Here is an 18,607-nt window from a genome sequence, read left to right as displayed (position 1 = left end):
TTCCAAGAGCTGGAAGCTGTGATCTCCCAGAAGCCAGTCAAGAAGAGCTCTTTCTTTGCCTTATATGCACTATTTAAAACAAAATCTATGCTCTTCTAAAAGGCTTTTGTTGGTGCTCAGGGTGCACGGCCCATAAAACCCCTACCCAACCCATTCTGATCCCCTTGAGAAGTAAGACAAGGTAGCTAGATGACCAAAATATCACTTTTTATTAAGAATAAAACTGGTACTGCAGTTAAGACTTCTTACCAAAGTATAACATGAATACAGAAAGATGCATAGAGTAAGTACACAACTCAGTGAATTTCCCCAAACTGAGCAGACCCAGGTAATCAGCACCCAGTTCAAGCTAAAATATTACCAGCACCTCAGATACTTGCCTTATACCACCCTCTGCCATGAAAACCCAAAGGTACCTACTACCTGGAATAGAGTATTCCATTGTGGGAGTAGACCATGATTGACTTATCCATTCTATTGCTGAGGGACATTTGGGTAGTGTGATGGTTAATTTGATATGTCTCTTTCTCTAGAGAACCCAGGTTAATATAGGTCATATCCAGTTTGGGCCTTATGTTGATCAGTTTTCCATTACTAGAACAAATACTTGAGACAATCAGCTTATAAAGAGAAAAGGTTTATTTTGGTTCACAGTTTTGAAGGTCCTAATCCATGACTGTTTGGCCCCAATGCTTTTGGGCCACCACATTATGGTGGAGAGTACACGGTAGAGCAAAACCACTTGCCTCATAGCCAGGTAAAAGAAAGAAAGAAAGAGAATTGCGGGAAGGGAGGGAGGGAAGAAAGAGGAAGAGACCAGAACATTTCTACTATCTCCCAATGGCACCAAGCTGGGGACAAAGACTTTAATGCATGGGCCTCTGAGGGACATTCAGTAGGGCTGTTATGAATAGCGCTGCCATGAACATTCTAGTACAGGTCTTTTGGTGAACATATGCAAACATTTTGGTAAGCTATAGACTTGGTGGTAGAATTGCTGTCTTGGGTTGTGTGTACATTCAGCTTCAAGAGAACATATGTTTTGCAAATAAAAATACACCCGATGCATACCACCCTCTCCTAATTCAGTTCAGGTGAACACAGGAGATTGCACTTTACACACTAAGTTATAAAGCTTTAACTCTCTGCCCTCAATTTCAGCCATTCACTGGGCCAGAGGAAATGGTTTCTTTACGGTGGTAGTTGCAAATGGGATGTAGGACCTTGAAAGGAAAGAAAATGCTTCCAATTTGTAGGGATTAAGATTTGAATGTTCAACCCATTCATTTTCCTTGATGCTTTCTTATAAATACGTAGGCATGATCCAAACCAAGTACTGATTCCTCTTTCTCTCTTTCCAGGAATGTTATTAATCAATCACCAGATCAGTTACCCCCTCTGCCACCCAGAGATTTGCATTTTCTAGGAGATTCTTGTAAGTACATTTTGCTGGTAACAGTTTCATTCAAGGTAGGATAGAAAATTTATCTAGATGACTTGATCATGTCAAACTGCCATAACAAAAATACCATAGGCTAAGTGGCTTAAACAAGAGAAAAATTATTTGCCCACAGTTCTGGATGCTGGAAGTCTGAGAACAGGGTGCTGGCTGAATTGGTTCCTGATAAGGATTTCTTCTCTGTTTGCAGACTGCTGCTTTCTTACTATATTCTCACATGGGCTTTCCTCAGGGTATTTGAACTGGGGAAGAAAGCAAGAGAGCCAGCTCTTTGGTGTGTCTTCTTATAAAGATATAAATGCTTTTGGATTTATATCTTATGACCAAATAGAGCCACACTGTGGGGTTAGGGCTTCAGCATATGAATTCTGGAGGAACACAAATACGTAGTCCATACAATAGGACTGGCAGATGAAGCGTCCTGTTTAAAAATGACAAACAAGTTTCAACAAGGTCAGAAATGCCAGATTTAGTGGCACATGCCTATAATCCCAGCAGCTCAAGAGTCTGAGGCAAGAGAATGGCAAATTTGAGGCCAATCTGGACAATTTAATGAGACCCTAAAAAGGACTGGGAATGTAGCTCAATCCCTAGCCAAAAAAGGTGTGTGTGGGCAGAGAGTGGCGGGGCCAGAATAAATACCAATGTTCCTGATACTCTAATGTGAATGTATAAATTCATGTTCAAATCCCAGCTTAGAACATGAGTAAAAAGGAACTTAGATTATCACTATTCTTTTTTATTGTTTTTATTTTTTTGGTATTGAAGACTGAACCCAGGGGCACTTTACCACTGAATTACATCCCTAGTCTTTTTTATTTTTTGTTTTGAGACAAGTTCTCACTAAGTTGCTTAAGGCTTTACTAAGTGGCTGAGGCTGACCTCAAACTTGTGATCCTCCCAGCCTCCAGAGTTGCTGGAACTACAGGAATGTGCCACTGTGCCCAGCAACTGTCAACTATTCCCATCAGATAAACGCACCTTGTCCCCTGACTGGAATGTTCTCCTTCAGCTCTTTGCATAACTGGCTTTTCCTGGTTTTTCTGGTGTCACCTGACAACCCTATCAAAGTACTTCTGCCACTTTTCCTTTATGAAACTTATAGCAGTTATCCAAAATCGTCTTGAGTTATCGTTAGTTTATTATCTATTTCCCCCACCAGAATATAAACTTGAGGAAAATAGGAGCCTTTCTTGTCTTGTTTACCACTGTTCATACACCACCTGGAATAGTGTCCTGAGCTTAAGAGATACTTAATAAAAAATGTTTTAACTGAATGGACAAATAATAATATTAGCTAATATTTATTGAGCATGCTTTGTGTGGCAGCCCCACTTCTAGCCATGACCTCATTTAATCCTTATAACAACTCTATCTGTCATTTCCCTTTGACAGATGAGAACACTGAGGCATGGGGAACTTAGGTGACTTACCTGTGGTCACAAAGCTAGATAAGTACTAGCATCTGAACATGAACTCAGATCTCTAACTGCTGAGTTCTACAAGAAATGAAATAGGAAAAGACGAGATTGCCATAGAGGCAATTCCTATCCGCATCACAGGTAGAGCTGAGTTGTTTCATCGTTATATTAGTCCATTTTTCACTACTCCTACAAAATACCCGAGGCAAGGGGTAACTTACCCCCAAAACAAAAAAGTTTATTTAGCTCACAGTTTGGGAGGCTGAAAATCTAAACAGCATGGCACCAACTCTGGGGAAGGTGTTCCTAGCTATATATCACATCTTGGCAGATGGCATCATGGTGGGAGGGCGTGTGACAGTAAGAGATCACATGGGGAAGCAGGAAGCCAGAGAAGGGACCAATAACAATCTCTCCCTAGGTCCCATTACTTAAAAGCTTCACCACCTCTTAATGTTGCTATGGAGCCATTCTACACTAATTCCAGCTTTTGAAAACACCACTGTTTTCTTCCTCCTTAGCAGAGAAGTTTGTACATGAGCAATTCAGATAGTCCTTGGAAACAGTGTAAGTCACTGGAAGGGAAGCACCATCAAGGAAATAATGGTTTGTTTCACTTCCTAGTGAGAATGAGAATCTGTAGACACAGTGGATTCAACTGGCTGTCAGCTCCGCTCTGCTTTCCTAAGCATTTGCCTCACGGTGCACAAACAGTGCAGACTTAGTCAGAGACGTGAGAGTCAGGATGTCTGATCAATATTTGTCATTCACTCACATGGGTGATCCTGAGACCTGTGTCACATCTGAGTTTCCTCTGACAAATGGGGGAATCTGGTCCACCAGGAAGTGAGATCACCAAAACCCATAGAAACCATGCTGAGCCACTTAAATAAAAATACATCAATACACAATAGCTTTGCATGTAACGACTTTTTTGTGTATTTTAGCCCTACAGGAAATCCCAGCTCAGTCACCACCTATGTATTCATCGGTGAATAAAGTTAGAAACAAGAAGCTTGTTTCCAGCCTGGGCTACATTGAGCCTGAAGATGACTATGATGATGTTGAAATACCTGCAAATACGGAAAGCCATCATTTTAAAACAACCATGTCTTCTTTTTGACAAGAGGAAGAGGGTTCACACAGATTATTTTAAAATGATCAAGAATGGTTGAACTTGAATAGGTCCCTGGGTCCTGAAAGCCAGTTGTTATTTAATGAAGCTCTGTAAGAAAAGCACTTCCTGAACCTTAGATGAAGCTGCCTCAGAGATTGGATATAGTAGCCAGAGGAAAGACACGATGCTTGGTCCTGAGAATCAAGAGAGGTCAGCCTTTGTGCTTCTGTCGGGGAAGTATTCATGGGGTACACCACTGGGCTCCAAGCTCACACCTCTGACGAATGTCTCTTTTCTCAACATTCTCCTTTTGTTCTCTTGATTTATGCAGTTCTCAGTGATTTTATGTCTTGGTATTTGATGTACAGAGTTTCCCAGGCTCCAATCCCCAGGTAGGCCCTCGCAAAGCATGCAGGTATTCCTTCCGCCCCACCCACCCTGCACTGAGAGGCTGTGGGTGGTTGTTACAGCCAAGCACCCTTGTTCAGAAGTCACCGCTTCACACTTTACAAATTTTACAGTGCAGAAAGTGCACTGTATTCTTGAGCAACCTCACCATCTATACACACCACACCCCAAGCCCCCATGTCTTTATATGATTTAGGGCACTGACCATAGAGAATCAAGTTCTTACCTAAGTTTTCTCCTGTGCTCACAGGTAGCCTTAGAACAATCAACCAAAGACAGAAGCTATCTTCTCATTTACACCTAGAGGTGTCATTTTGCAACAGGTGTGCTGAGGGTGCTACAGGAAAAGTAGGTCCTAGCAAGAAAAATCATGGGTCAGCATCACTGAACAATGGCATATTCAAGATAAGAGTTCAGAGGACTTAACCCTCCCATCCATAATTTACTTATTTTTTTTTCTGGTACTGGAGATTGAACCCATGGATGCTCTATCACTGAGCAACATTCCCAGCCCTTTTTGTTTATTATTATTTATTATTATTATTATTTTGAGATAGGGTCTTGCCAAGTTGCCCAGGCTGGCCTTGACCTTGCAATCCTACTGCCTCAGCCTCCTGAGTATCTGGAATTATGGAAATGCGCAACCACGCCTGACCTACCTGTAACTTTCATAATTGCTCCTTCTCTTCCATGCTGGTCTTCCTCAGGGTTCTTTCCCCATTCCTGCTCTCATCTCCCTCTAAATACTTATGAATGGTCTCACCGTTGTCCATGAGCTTCGTGTCCTCCATTATGATGACTTCCAAATTGCAGATTCCGGCTGAGCGCTCTCTCTCTCTCTCTCTCTCTCTCTCCACCCTCGGCCTTCCCACCCTCCTTTTCTCTCTCTCCTGGGTTGCTTCCAGGACATCTCAATATGATTATCCTGTAGAACCCTCAAGTTCAACATATGCCAAAAGAAACTGATCACCTACTCCCAAGTCCAAACTATTTGTGCTTTATTATCTTCTTAGTTGCTGGTGTCAAAAATTAGCATCCTTCTACTCTCTCTACCTTCTGTTTACATCATTTTCCACACCTTCTGTTGATTGTGCCTCAGCCCACAGTGTCCATCACCATTCTGAGGTCAGGCCATGGCCAGTGCTTGCCAAGAGAATTTAGCAGCTTCCTACTGTTGTCCTGCCTCCGGCATCTCCTCCTCCAGATCACTCGCTATATGACAGCCAATGATTTTGTAAAGTGAACATCTGACTGCTTCATTCCCCTGCTTAAATCTCCTCTTTGCCCATTAACCTCAGGGAAAAAAAAAAAAAAAAAAAAACTCCTAACCTGGCTTGCAGGATTTATCAGGATCTGGTTACTGGTTATTTCCTGCCAACCCCTTTTCCCCCACCTCCTTGCTATCTTCACTTTTCTCCAATTTTTTGTTCTCACCTTTGCCATGGCTTCTCTTGTCCTTGTGCCTGTGCACAGCACTGTTCCTGCTGTATGGAATCTCCTTCCCCACTTTCCAATCCTACCTATCTCATCTGAAGTATCCTTTTCTTATCGCCCCAAATTTGGGTCAGGTGCTCTCTTAGATGCTTTCCTCTTGTAGCATTAGTACACATAATGATCTGTTCATTTGTCTTTCTCTTCCATTTGGCTGAAAATAACATGAGGATAGGGTTTGTGTCTTTTTTCCTCCATTGTTTTCCTGGTTCCTAGCACACTATGGATGCTCAATAAATAAATCGGATGACAATTGAATTGAGTGAATGCGCAAACACCTCTGAGTTCTCATTTCTCCCTATATTTAGCTCTATGGAAAAGCTTCTCCCTTTGCATTATAATTGTCTGGTGACTTTCTTCCCCCCTTCCTAATCTGGGGACTCCTTTCGGGGGGAACTTGTCTGCCTCATCCCTATGTTGGTCGGCACTCAGTAAACATTTATCAAATGTTGAATATTAATGGAAAGTCTACACAACAATAACAAGAAAAATTAAGTTTTCCTGGACATTTGTAAATTGATTGAGACTTTAAACCAAGCACATGTAATAAAGCCATGTTTTCTTCCAAGGAAATTGTTATCAGTTTGGATGACAGACTAAATATATCAAGATTTCACAGGACCTTTGCATGTATCCCAGCCCCTTTGGAAATCCCAAGTCAGTGACTTGGGATTTAATAGCACTGTTGATTTAATAGCACTTAAAAATAAGAAGATACAGCCAGGCAAGGTGGCCCACACTTGTAATCCCAGCAACTCATGGAGACTGAGCTAGGAGGATGGCAAGTTCAAGGCCAGCCTTGTCAATTTAGCGAGACTTTGTCTCAAAATAAAATAAAAAATGCTAGAGTGGTATAATTTAGTGGTAGAGGGCCTCTGGGTTCAATTTCCAGTAGTGAAAATGGGGTGGGGAGAGAAAAGGAGAGAGAAACAGAAAGAAAGAGAGAAAAGAAAGAAGATAATTTCCATCCTGAGTTACACTGGGCCTGAAGATAACTATGATGCTGATGAATACCTATAAATAGTGAAAATCATCATTTTGAAATAACTGCTATTCTATCACCTAAATGGTTTTGAAAACTCATGCCCTATATCAGGGGAGTATAGTTTTCTATTTTTTTTTAAATGTTAGTGTATTTTTTACACTTTTATTTGCTTATTTTTATGACTATAGAGAATCAAGTTCTTACCTAGGTTTTCTCCTGTGCTCACAGGTAGCCTTAGAACAATCAACCAAAGACAGAAGCTATCTTCTCATTTACACCTAGAGGTGTCATTTTGCAACAGGTGTGCTGAGGGTGCTACAGGAAAAGTAGGTCCTCCCAAGAAAAATCATGGTCAGCATCATGCTGAGGATAGAACCCAGTGCCTCATATATGCCTAGGCAAGCCTTCTACGACTAAGCCACAACAGCAGCCCCAGTTTTCTTTATAATAATTGCAGTCTATCTCTAAGAAACAAACAAACCAAAAAAAAAAAAAAAAAAAACCTGTTTTCAGGAAATGCATTGGTATTACCAGTAACAAATTTTATAAATCCTATGTATGGGTTATGATGCTTGAGGCCACAAGAAACTATCCAACTAAAAATAAATTCTTACAAACAAGAAGTCTAGAGAAGAGCACTCCAGAATTCAGCGGTACCATGACTTAAGCATATGGGCTGACTTTGACTCTCGTAACTTTCTCCTTTAACTTTATCCAGATTTCAATTATGTGAATTTTGGGGGAAGAAACATAAGCATATTTTTCTGTCTTTCACCCCCCTCCCCAATTCATGTGGCAAAATAGCTACCATTGCTCTGAGCATGTCATTCTTACATGCTAACATCCAAAATTAGGAAAGAAAGATGTATTTCCTCCCATGTACATCTTTTTATTTAGAACAAAAACTTTTCCCAGGGCTGGGGTTATGGTAGAGCATTTGTCCAGCTTGTGTAAGGCACTGTGTTCAATTCTCAGCACCTCATATAAATAAAATAAAGGTCCATTGACAATTAAAAAAATTTAAAAAAAAACAACAAACAACCCTTTCCCAGAAGCACCCAGCAATGTTCCCTAATGTCTCATGGGCTTAGATTGGTCACATGACTGTGTCTTTGTCCATTTTATCTGCTTTAACAAAATACCTTAGACTGGGCAACAGAAACTTATTGTCCATAGTTCTGGAGGCCGGAGAGTCCAAGATCAGGCACCAATAGATTTGGTGTCTAGTTAGGACTGGTTCTCATCTTCAAAGATGGTGCCATCTTGCTGTATCCCACATTGTAGAAGAGACAGATCGCTTTCTGGGTTCTCTTTTATAGGGGCATTAATCCCATTCACAAGGACTCTGCCTTCACCATCTAATCACCTTCTAAAGACCCTACCTCTTAATTAATACCAATACCTTGGGGATCAGATTTCAATTATGTGAATTTTGGGTAAATTCAACATAAGCATATTTTTTTGCCTCTGCCCCCCCATTCATGTACTGCTCACATACAAAATATACTCATTTGATTTTTTCTTTCTTTCTTTTTTAATTTTTTAAATTTGTTTTAATTAGCTATACATGACAGTAAAAGGCACTTTGATACATCATATATAATGTAGTATAATTTCCTGACTGCATTATAAAGAATAAAAATACATGTTCAAGAGAATGGCCAAGTGAACATTTTTTTTTAAAGAGAGAGGGAGGGAGGGGGGAGAGAGAGAGAGAGAGAGAGAGAGAGAGAGAGAGAGAGAGAGAGAGGAGAGAGAGAGAATTTTAATATTTATTTATTTATTTTTTTAGTTTTCGGTGGACACAACATCTTTGTATGTGGTGCTGAGGATCGAACCCAAGCCGCACACATGCCAGGTGAGCGCGCTACCGCTTGAGCCACATCCCCAGCCCCCAAGTGAACATTTGATAAGGAGATTAATAGGGACAGATGGAACTCATCAAGAGGATGGAAGAGTAACCCTGAAGGCATTTTGGAAATCTTTGAGGTTCTTCTGCCCTTCACGGGCTAGGGTGCCAGGGCCTTGATGAATGATTTCAAGGTGCTGCCTCCTATAACCTCCTCAGCTCCAAATCTCATTCTTGTGGCTACACATGATGTTAAATCCCACTGGTTGTAGAGTTCTATATGTGCACAAGGTAATAATGTCTGATTCATTCTACTATCCTTCCTACTCCCATACCCCGTCCCCTTCCCTCTTCACCCTTCATTCCCCTCTACCTAATCTAGCCCCGAAGTCTTAACTCATTCCAACTTCAACTTTAAATTCTTAGTCTAAGTATCTTCTATGTATCAACATGTGACAGAACTCCTTTAAAAATAAAAGCCCCGAGTTAGTTTTTGTCCCCAGATTCCTGGCAAGTTATTTTTCTCTCTGAACTTCCTTATGCTGAGAATGGAAACCGAGAAGCTACCACATGGCCTAAACAGGAATTGTGATATATTCTCTGGCTAGCACAGCCTACCTAAATCTACATATGTATATTCCTTGGTTTTTACTTTAAATATATTGTAACTGCTTCTATAGGACCAGCAGAGACAAATTAGCTGCTTCTCTCCAGTTTTGTCCAAACTCTATTAAACATTCATTTTTCCTTTTTATATCACTCACTTATTTCTTATGAGGGTGGACAACTGAATCCAGCCAGCTGAGATACAGACAGATTCTCTGGTTTGACTGCTGGTCAAACTTAATTTCTACTCATTCTAGATATGGGTAAAATTAAAGGTACAGATTCATCCTGAGCCTACTGCTTTCCAACTATGAGCCTATGAAATCAATTAAGTTATATGCTTCTAAAATACAACAGCAAGACAGGTGTACAATAGATATTTTCATTCCAAAATGGAGAAATAGGAAAGAAGGAAGGAAGGAAGGATAATAGATCCCACATAATCAAAAATTCAACAGGACAAAAACTTGAAATCTTAAGGCTCAAGAATAACCTTTGACTATGTCACACCTTCCAGACATGACTGAGTAAGGATTGGGCCCCCACGGCTCTCAGAAGCCTGGCCTCTCTGGCTGTGTTGGGTGCATTTCCCTCCGTAGTTTTCATAGGTTGAAGTCGGGCCTGCAGTTCTCTCAGGCTGGAATTGCTCTTTGGTGGCTCTATCATTCTGGGACCTTGGGGGTGGCCCTGTCGCTGCTGAGCACTGCTATACTAAGGGCTCCTGTAGTGTCTCAGCCTGGGGCATTCTCTGCCTGGATCTTAAGGCTATTCCTTAAAACTGAAATGGAAGTAGCCACACCCTAAAAGCTTGCTCACTTTCTGCACCTGTGGAGATAGCACTGTGCAGATGTCACCACACTGTACCATCTATACCTTCCAGAGGGGTGACCTAAGTTACTCCTGGGCCCACTGGAACCACAGCTGGGGTGGCCCAGGAGGCTGTAGGAGGTAGTGCCTTGAAACCATTCTGGCACTCTGGCCTGTGAAGGGCAGGGGAACCCCAAAGATCTCCAAAATGCCTTCAGGGTTATTCTTCCCTCCTCTTGATGAGTTCCATTTGTCCCTATTAATCTCCTTATCAAACGTTCACTTGGCCATTCTCTTGAACACGTATTTTTATTCTTTATAATACAGTCAGGCTGAGAATTTTCCAATTTTAAAATTTATTTTTATTTATTTTGCAGTACAGGGATTGAACTTCGGGGCATTTTACTCCTGAGCTGCTATGTCCACAGCTTTTTTTTTTTTTTTTTTTTTTTGAGACAGGATCTCACTAATTGAACTTCCAGTCCCCCTGCCTCCACCTCTGAAGTCACTGGGGATTATAGGCATGTGCTACTACACCCAGTTCCAAATCTTTAAACTTCTGGTTCCCTTCTGATAATAAATCCTAATTTTAATTCATCTCTCTCTTTTCACATTTTACTACAAGCAGTAAGAGAAGCCAAGCCACACCTTCAACATTTTGCTTAGATTTCTTCCTCCAAATGAGCCAGTCAGGGGCAGAAAGGGGAAAATGCACTTGAGGGACTTTAATTTATAGCTTTTTAGCTATTAAAAGCATGGCACGTGCTTTTCCCCACTTTCTCACCTTAACCCATAGCTTGATATGTGCCTTTCTCCATCCTTTCACTCATTCACTCAGTCCCTGGACCTCAGAAACCAGGTCTATTATTAAGCAGGATGCCCTCACCATAACTCTCCACCTCTAAATAACACAAGGGGTAAAATTGTTGGGGAGCCATCAAAATGGCAAATTCCCAGGGCCTTTAACTTATTACTTGCATGATTTATGTTCTCTCCCTCTTCATAATGATATGTTCTCTTAACAGCTGCAGCAGTGTATCCCTACCACAGAGCAAAGATGTTTCAGCAGGATGTTATGTCATAGAAGAGATGTGATATAATAGGACTTAAAAAGACTGCTTTTGCTAAAGCCTTGGCTCTTGACCTAGGCTTGCAGATACTCTATGGATAACTGACAGCAGGGTAAAGCTTCACATCTCTGGCTTCATTTGGTATCTATCTTCTTTATTAAATTAAATGTGTGTCCTGCTCAGCTCTGCATAAAAGCATATTAATCATTTTAGGAGTGTTCATCTAAATATTAGTAATAAAAGGCTTATTAGCCCAAAATTTACCTAACTTGTCTTGTCCCCCTCCAAGACTGAGGTCAGATTTGCAGAGATTTGCAGTATCTTGTTTCAGATCCCTGGAGTGGCATCTAGAAGTCTCCAGTCTTAATCCTACACCTTCCAGGAACAGCTCCCTAAGCAGGAGCAATCATCTCACAGAAACTGGATTATCCCCTTCCAGGATCATATGTTTAATAGGTAAACACCCTGTATCCTGAGAAGCCCAATCAAGCAATAAAGACTTCTCCAAAGTCAACTCACAGAATCAGGACCAAAAGAATGCTCAATCACAGTATATCCAAGACAGCTCACCTATGCATACCTCCCTCATATCCCACCCCAATTCTTCCTCTAGTTAAATCTAAAGCTCCTGTTAACAACCCAAAGTGAGATGTCGGATTTCATTTGGCCTTCCCAATATGGACATACTGATTAAAGTTTCCTCTCACCATGACCTTTTCTGATGGTTTTTGGGCTGAGTGGGCAGACCTGGCATAGTGGGACTATGCAAGTCAGGCTTGACTCCCATAACAGCGCCAAGCTGACCAGCTGATTACCCCTCTCCCAAGGCTGAATTGCTCATCAGGAAAAGAAACACATCTTTGAAATACATCTCAACCCAATTAACATTCCTAAACTCTAGCCTACCCTGAAAGCAGCCTTTACACTGGAATAAAAACTAGCCATTTGGTTTGAAGAGCTAGCCTGACACTGTATGTCTCCCTTCTGACTTAAGCAGAAACCCTTTAATAAAGCCTGTCTGTGTTTAAATTCTTTCCAGGTCCAGCATTCATTTTTTAAAGTGCTGGATACAAGAACCTGAAATCCAGTGACATATTTTAGTGGCCAGAATGGGGATTGATTGAGACAGACTCCTAGGCAGGACCTGAGACCCAGACTGGCATTCTTTGCAGATGGCTAAGTGGGCCATCCTAACACCTTTGTTCCTGAGCTGCAGAAGCAGCTGTGAGTTCCAGTTGCTTTTGTCACTGCTAAAACTTTCTGTACCACAGATGATACTCCCCTGGACCCCTGCTAGTCCTCCCAAAGTTATGTGGGCTGAATCTTAAATGATCCCCTGCTAATAGTATCACCTAGGAGGAAGGCTACAGCCCTTCAGGACCTCTTTCAGTTCCCAAACTGAGAAGGGAGAGGCCTCCAGGACCTCATCACCTATCTCCAGTTTGGAATCGCCCCCCCCCCCATCAGAATGGCCCCAGTTTATATGCCTCCCAGCTAGAGAGTCTGAGGAGTACAAGTTCAATTAGTACTACTCAGATCAGGACAGTTTGTCAGAAAAACAAGGGAAAACTGTGCCCGTTGCTAGACATAGCATCAGGAGGTCAGGGAGACCATAGGGGTTCATGCCCCCTTCTCTGTGACAGATCTGGCTCATGTGCAGAGAGAATTTCAGACAATTCTCAAAGGACCCTGGCAAATTATTAAGGAATTTTAAAAAATAACCTCCTTTGACTTAACCTGGGGAGATTTGCATATTTTATTGCCTACTTGTCCAGCAGAGGAAAAATAAAGGATCATGGAAGCAGTTCAATAGCACATAGACACCACAGCAGCACATACACTGGGTAGTGAAATCTATGGGGAGTGGGGGTTTCAACCTGAGACAGCAAGGCTTCGCAAAAGAGGGACTGTATGATTGCTTGCTTTAAAGAGGAAATGAAAAAATGCTTGCCCAACCTGTCAATTATGACAAAGTCCTTGAGATCACCCAAAAGAAGGGTGAAAATCCTGCCCCCTTTCACAGATGGCTGGTTGAACCTCTTAAAAAGAAAACTAACACTGATACTGAGTTGCCAGAAGGGTGGGCCCTCCTGGGCATGCATTTTATAATATACCTGCCCCAGATATTTGGTAGGAACTCCAAAAGGCCCTAACACCTATAAAATCAACCAATAGATACAGCTTTTGGAGTCTATAATAACAGGGACAGAAGAAGCAGAAAAGGTCCGCAGAAGTAAACAGAAGTCTCCATTGTCAGCTGCTGCCCTGGGCCCCCTATGCCACTTAAGAGATGCCCACCAAGAGGCAATAGTGCAAGGGCAGAGTCAAGGAAGCCCCAGCTATGGAGCCACTGCCTAGCCAAAACCCTGGACAGGGGCAATGCCACCTATGCAGACGAGAGGGGCATTAGAAAAAAAAGGTATGACCTTTTAGGGAAAAGACTGACACCCACCTGCTCTCTCTGCAAGCAAATGGGGCACTGGAATGGGGACTGCCACTGGTTCACAGGGTCATCTAAAATCCTGGTGGCCCAGGACAACTGTAGGGGCCCAAAGCTTCCTTCAGCTCCTACAAAGCATCTTGCCATTTCCACCTTGGGCCTTGGGCAATTCTGGAAGTGGCTGGTCAGAATGTTTCATTTTTGATAGATATGGGGGCTGCTTATTCTGTTCTGACTCATTTCTTTAGGTCATTACCCACTCAGACATATACAGTGATCAGGGTTGGTGGCCAGCCAAAGGTCCAAAAGTTTACTCCTCCCTTGGGCTGTAGTACTGGGCTTCATACAATATCTTTTTGCCTTTGAATAGGAAGACCCTGAGAGTCACCTTGCTTCCCAGTTCATATGGACAGTCCTGCTCCAGGGATTTAGAAACAGCATGAACTTGTTTGGAAATGCTCTGGCTAGAGAACAGGAGAAGAGGCTTGTCTCAAACAATAAAAGCTGTTAGCAGTACAAAAGTTTACTTACTTAGGCTATGTCCTTATACACAGGGCACAGACTCTGGTTCATTCCCAGAAAGAGACGATCTGAGCTCTTTAGTCTCCCTTCTCAAACTAAAAAGCTGTTATAGGCTTTTTGAGAATGACCAGATTCTACTGGATTTGGATCTCAGGCTATGAATTTATAGCTAATCCTTTCTATGAAGCCCTAAAGGGCAAAGATAATGAACTCTTAATATGGAATAAAGACTGCCATCAAGTTTTCCTCCCCTTAAAGAACCTAGGGACCACCCCTGCCCTAAGGCTCCCAAATTTAGCAAAGCATTTTCCCCTCTATGTGACAGAGAAACAGGGATAGTTCTGGGAGTGCTCAACCAGAAGCTGGGAGACACAGAAACCAGTGGCATATTTTTCTAAATGCCTAGATTCGGTAGCATCAGGATGGCCAGGATATTTATAGTCAGTAGTGGACAAAGCCCTTCTGATAGAAGAGTCTAGAAAACTCAACTTCAGACCATAATTAATGTCCTGACCTCTCACAAGGTAAGGGGAGTATTAGAAATCACGGGATATCAGTGGATAACCCGTATCCTTAAATATAAGATCCTCTTGCTGGAACCTTCTGATGTCATCATCAAGTCCTGTCAATTCTAAACCTGGCCATATCGCTACACCCTGCCTCTATGTACAGGTTATAAACCAAATTCATGCCAGTAGAACTGACCTTAAGGATAAGCCCATGTCTAATGCCAAAGCTAAGTGGTTCACAGATGGAAGTAGATTTTTTTTTTTTTTTGAGAGAGAGAGAATTTATTAATATTTATTTTTTAGTTCTCGGTGGACACAACATCTTTGTATGTGGTGCTGAGGATTGAACCCGGGCCGCACGCATGCCAGGCAAGCGCGCTACTGCTTGAGCCACATCCCCAGCCCCGGAAGTAGATTGTTTTTGACTTTGTTTTTTGTTGTACTGGGATTGAATCCAGGGCCTAGCACATGTTAGGCAAGCACTGAACAATATCCCCAGCACTTTTTAATTTTTGTTTAAAGATAGGGTCTTGCTAAGTTGCCCAGGCTAGGCTCAAACTTATGATCCTCCTGCTTCAACCTCCAGAGTAGCTGAGATTACAGGTGTGCATCATCGTGCTTGGCTCAGATAGAAGTAATTTCTATCCAGCAAGGAGCCAGAAGGGATATGCAGTTCTGAGCTCACATGTAGCCATTGAAACTCAAGCCCTACCCCCTAATCTTACCCCCAAAAGCAGTGCTGATAGTCCTATTGAGCTTTCCAGATAGGAGAAGCATCGAGGATTAATATCTATACTGATTCTAAGTATCTAAGTAAAGCATGGACCAGAGACAACAAAACTGCTAGAGGCCGTTCATTCCCCTGAAGAAGTGGCAGTAAAAGATACCAAATGGGAGACCCCTATATTATCCAGGGAGAAAACCTGGCCAACCAAACTGCTAAGGCTGCAGCAACCAAGGGACCCCAAGTCAAAGCAGCCCGATACCTTACCCACACTGCTCACTGCTCCTCAGTATGTTAAGGAAGAACAGGAATGGGTGAATCACAGGGAGCTCACATGGGACCTGTTAGAATGGTGAAAAAAGGGGATAAACTATTCCATCCTAAAGTTCACCAGTGGGGGATAATTAAACACCTTGATGATACACCCTGCCGGAATAGAATGCTTTATTTAAATGTATTGCCCAAATCTTCATGGGAAAAGGCTTGCCTGAAACAACAAAAGCTGTTACCCAATCCTTCCATATCTGTGCTGCTAATAATCCTAAAAATCATTCCACATCTCCCTGGGCATAAAAAAACTACCTCCACTTCTCCTGGAGATCATAGTTCTCTGGAAAGGTAAAAAAAGTAAACCAGACTCAAAAACAAGAGAACTTTGGCAAACTCTTTCCAAGAGATCTCAGAGCCCTGACTTCTTCCTTTTTTGCCCATTAGTCTCCTGCAAGTTCAGTAGCCCCCCCCCCCAAAGAAAACTCCAGCTTAGCCCTTTTGAAATGACATATGGGAGGTCCTTCTTCACAACTCATGGATGAAATTACCAACAACCTAATAGACCACATCAGTACCTAGGTCAGGTTCAAAAAGTACTACAGGAGTATGGAAACAGGATACTACTACAATGGAGGACTCCCAAAGGATCAGTTTCAATCTAAATGAAAGGGATTCTGCCAAATGTTGCTATGAACCCCCACCACAGTCAAAGTGCTAGGCATTTCCACTTGGGCACATCTCTCTAGAATGAAACCTGCTTCTTCTGAGCTCATATAAGAAAACCAGAAAGATCAAGCTGAATATACCTGTGAGCCAATAAAAGACCTCAGATATGTCTCTAAGAAAAAGATTGTTAAGATTCAACTATCGACCCTCAGGGTTATACAAAATTACCTACAAGAGAAAGTGAGGGGAAAGGGAAAAATAATACAAGGGGGAGAAATGAATGACAGTAGAGGGGGTAGAGAGAGAAGAGGGGAGGGGAGGGGAGGGGAGGGGGGATAGTAGAGGATAGGAAAGGCAGCAGAATACAACAGACACTAGTATGGCAACATGTAAATCAATGGATGTGTAACTGATATGATTCTGCAATCTGTATACGGGGTAAAAATGGGAGTTCATAACCCACTTGAATCAAAGTGTGAAATATGATATATCAAGAACTATGTAATGTTTTGAACAACCAACAATAAAAAATTTAAAAAAAAAAGATTCAACTATCAATTCATAAAAAGATGCAAGTTGCACAACTTGTGAAAAATACTGGTAATAACTATTCCAACCCTTTCAGGTATCCTACTCTTTCATTACTTAAGTCTCCCAGGATGTAAGATTTATTTCTGTTCATACTTAATTGGCTATAGCTCTTAGAGGCTAGAAAACAAATAATAGCGTCAATATTTCCCAGATTATAACCCAGGGGAGAAACCTTACTAGCTGTTGGATTTGTCACACCCAAGCACTAAATTGAAGTTCACCCCTTTTAGAGAAAATGTTAACCCTAACCCTACTCAGGGAATGAGGCCCTGAAAAAAGGAATCCCCTTATAGTTAACTTTCCACCTGACACATTTCTCTCATGTGTATACCTAACTCCTTCTTTTATACTCACATTTAACCAATTTCCCAATGTCATTACCCTCCTTGGTGTCAAAAAGACAACTCCTTCTAGGCTGATTCATAGTGGGGTAGGGAGGGGGAGCATGTGAGGAATAGACGAACTCTAGATAGGGCAAAGGGGTTGGAGGGGAATGGAGGGGGCGTGGGGTTATTAATGATGGTGGAATGTGATGATCATTATTATCCAAAGTACATATATTAAGGCACAAATTGGTGTGAAAATACTTTGTATTCAACCAGAGATATGAAAAATTGTGCTCTATATATGTAATAAGAATTATAATGAATTCTGCTGTCATATATAAAGTAAAAAGAAAAAAGAAAATGGCAGATGTATATATTGAACATTTGAATTTTATTTTCTAGGATCTGGTGCCCTTATGTGGCTATGTAAAGAGTTATGTCCTTCTGTCCCTTTATTGGTGAACTTTTGTAGACTCTGTTCTCTGGCAAACATCCAGGCCTTAGGTTGAAGAATTGAAACAATGCCTTCTATAAATTGAATCATAACACTGTCAAAAGCCATCACAAAAAAAAAAAAAAAAAAAAAACCTCCTTCTGTTGTCATTGCTCCAGGAAGAAGCTAATTCGCCCTTTATGTATCCAGGCATATGACCAAGGGACAAGATCTACAAATGCTTCTATGGTTACCCCTTGTTCGATCACGTTCCTTGCTCTAATAATCTAATCCATTGTTGCCCCAATAACCTAGAAGCAAATGGGACATGCATCCTTGGAATGAGTCTATACTCTCAGGAGCTTTCTGGTCTGATTGTACCCATGCACCACCCTGGTACCCTCAATTAGAAATGTGGTTAAGTAGGGAAGATGGCCATTACGCATGTGCTCCCTCAGGATACCTGTTTCTCTGTAAACTCCACAACATAATTTTGGCACATCACTGCTTGGAATTTCCTTCCATGCCCTCCTAAAAATGTATCCTTGAAGTTCAGAACCCTAGAGGCATAGGAATAACTATACATAATATGACAAAGTCCAGGCCCATAAGGGCTATTGGACTAGTATTAGCTCATATAGGAGCTGCCATCAGACTGGGCGCACCATGCAGTGAACATGTTTATCATGCATCCTCTCAGAAACTATTCTGGAAGCCTTAGCAACATCTACTAGGAACACTCACTTTAGGTTATAGTCTTCACTAAGACTCCCTGGCCAGTGTAGTCCTAGACAAGTGACTTGCCTTAGACTCTCTCCTTTCTGAATAAGGGGAAGTTTGTACAGTCATTAATAAAACCTGTTGTACCTAAGTTAGCAATTCAGGGAAGGTAGAAGAAAACATTCATGCTACT

The 18,607-nt window shown here is 41.7% G+C and overlaps 1 protein-coding gene across 4 annotated transcripts in view; it reads left to right on the top strand.

Moving 5' to 3' along the window:
- The window catches only part of Scimp (SLP adaptor and CSK interacting membrane protein), a 30,734-nt gene extending 20,171 nt beyond the window's left edge, over positions 1–10,563 (top strand). For 2 of the 4 annotated variants that reach the window (XM_046425027.2, XM_058572805.1), the window contains 2 exons: positions 1,362–1,435; positions 3,828–6,159. In XM_046425027.2, the coding sequence (XP_046280983.1) occupies positions 1,362–1,435; positions 3,828–4,003 (250 nt within the window). In that variant the 3' untranslated portion in view covers positions 4,004–6,159. Of the gene's footprint in view, positions 1–1,361; positions 1,436–3,827; positions 6,160–8,673 lie in introns of those variants that run through there. The other 2 variants (XR_009225006.1, XR_006847378.2) reach the window with 2 other exon arrangements.
- Positions 10,564–18,607: the final 8,044 nt, after the last annotated feature.

The sequence above is a fragment of the Marmota monax genome, unplaced genomic scaffold, assembly GCF_021218885.2.
Source record: "Marmota monax isolate L192 unplaced genomic scaffold, Marmota_monax_Labrador192_F-V1.1 WCK01_AAM20220418_F8-fsc00218, whole genome shotgun sequence".
In the NCBI taxonomy this organism is placed as follows: Eukaryota; Metazoa; Chordata; class Mammalia; order Rodentia; family Sciuridae; genus Marmota; species Marmota monax.
This window is presented reverse-complemented; position numbering and strand designations above follow the sequence as displayed.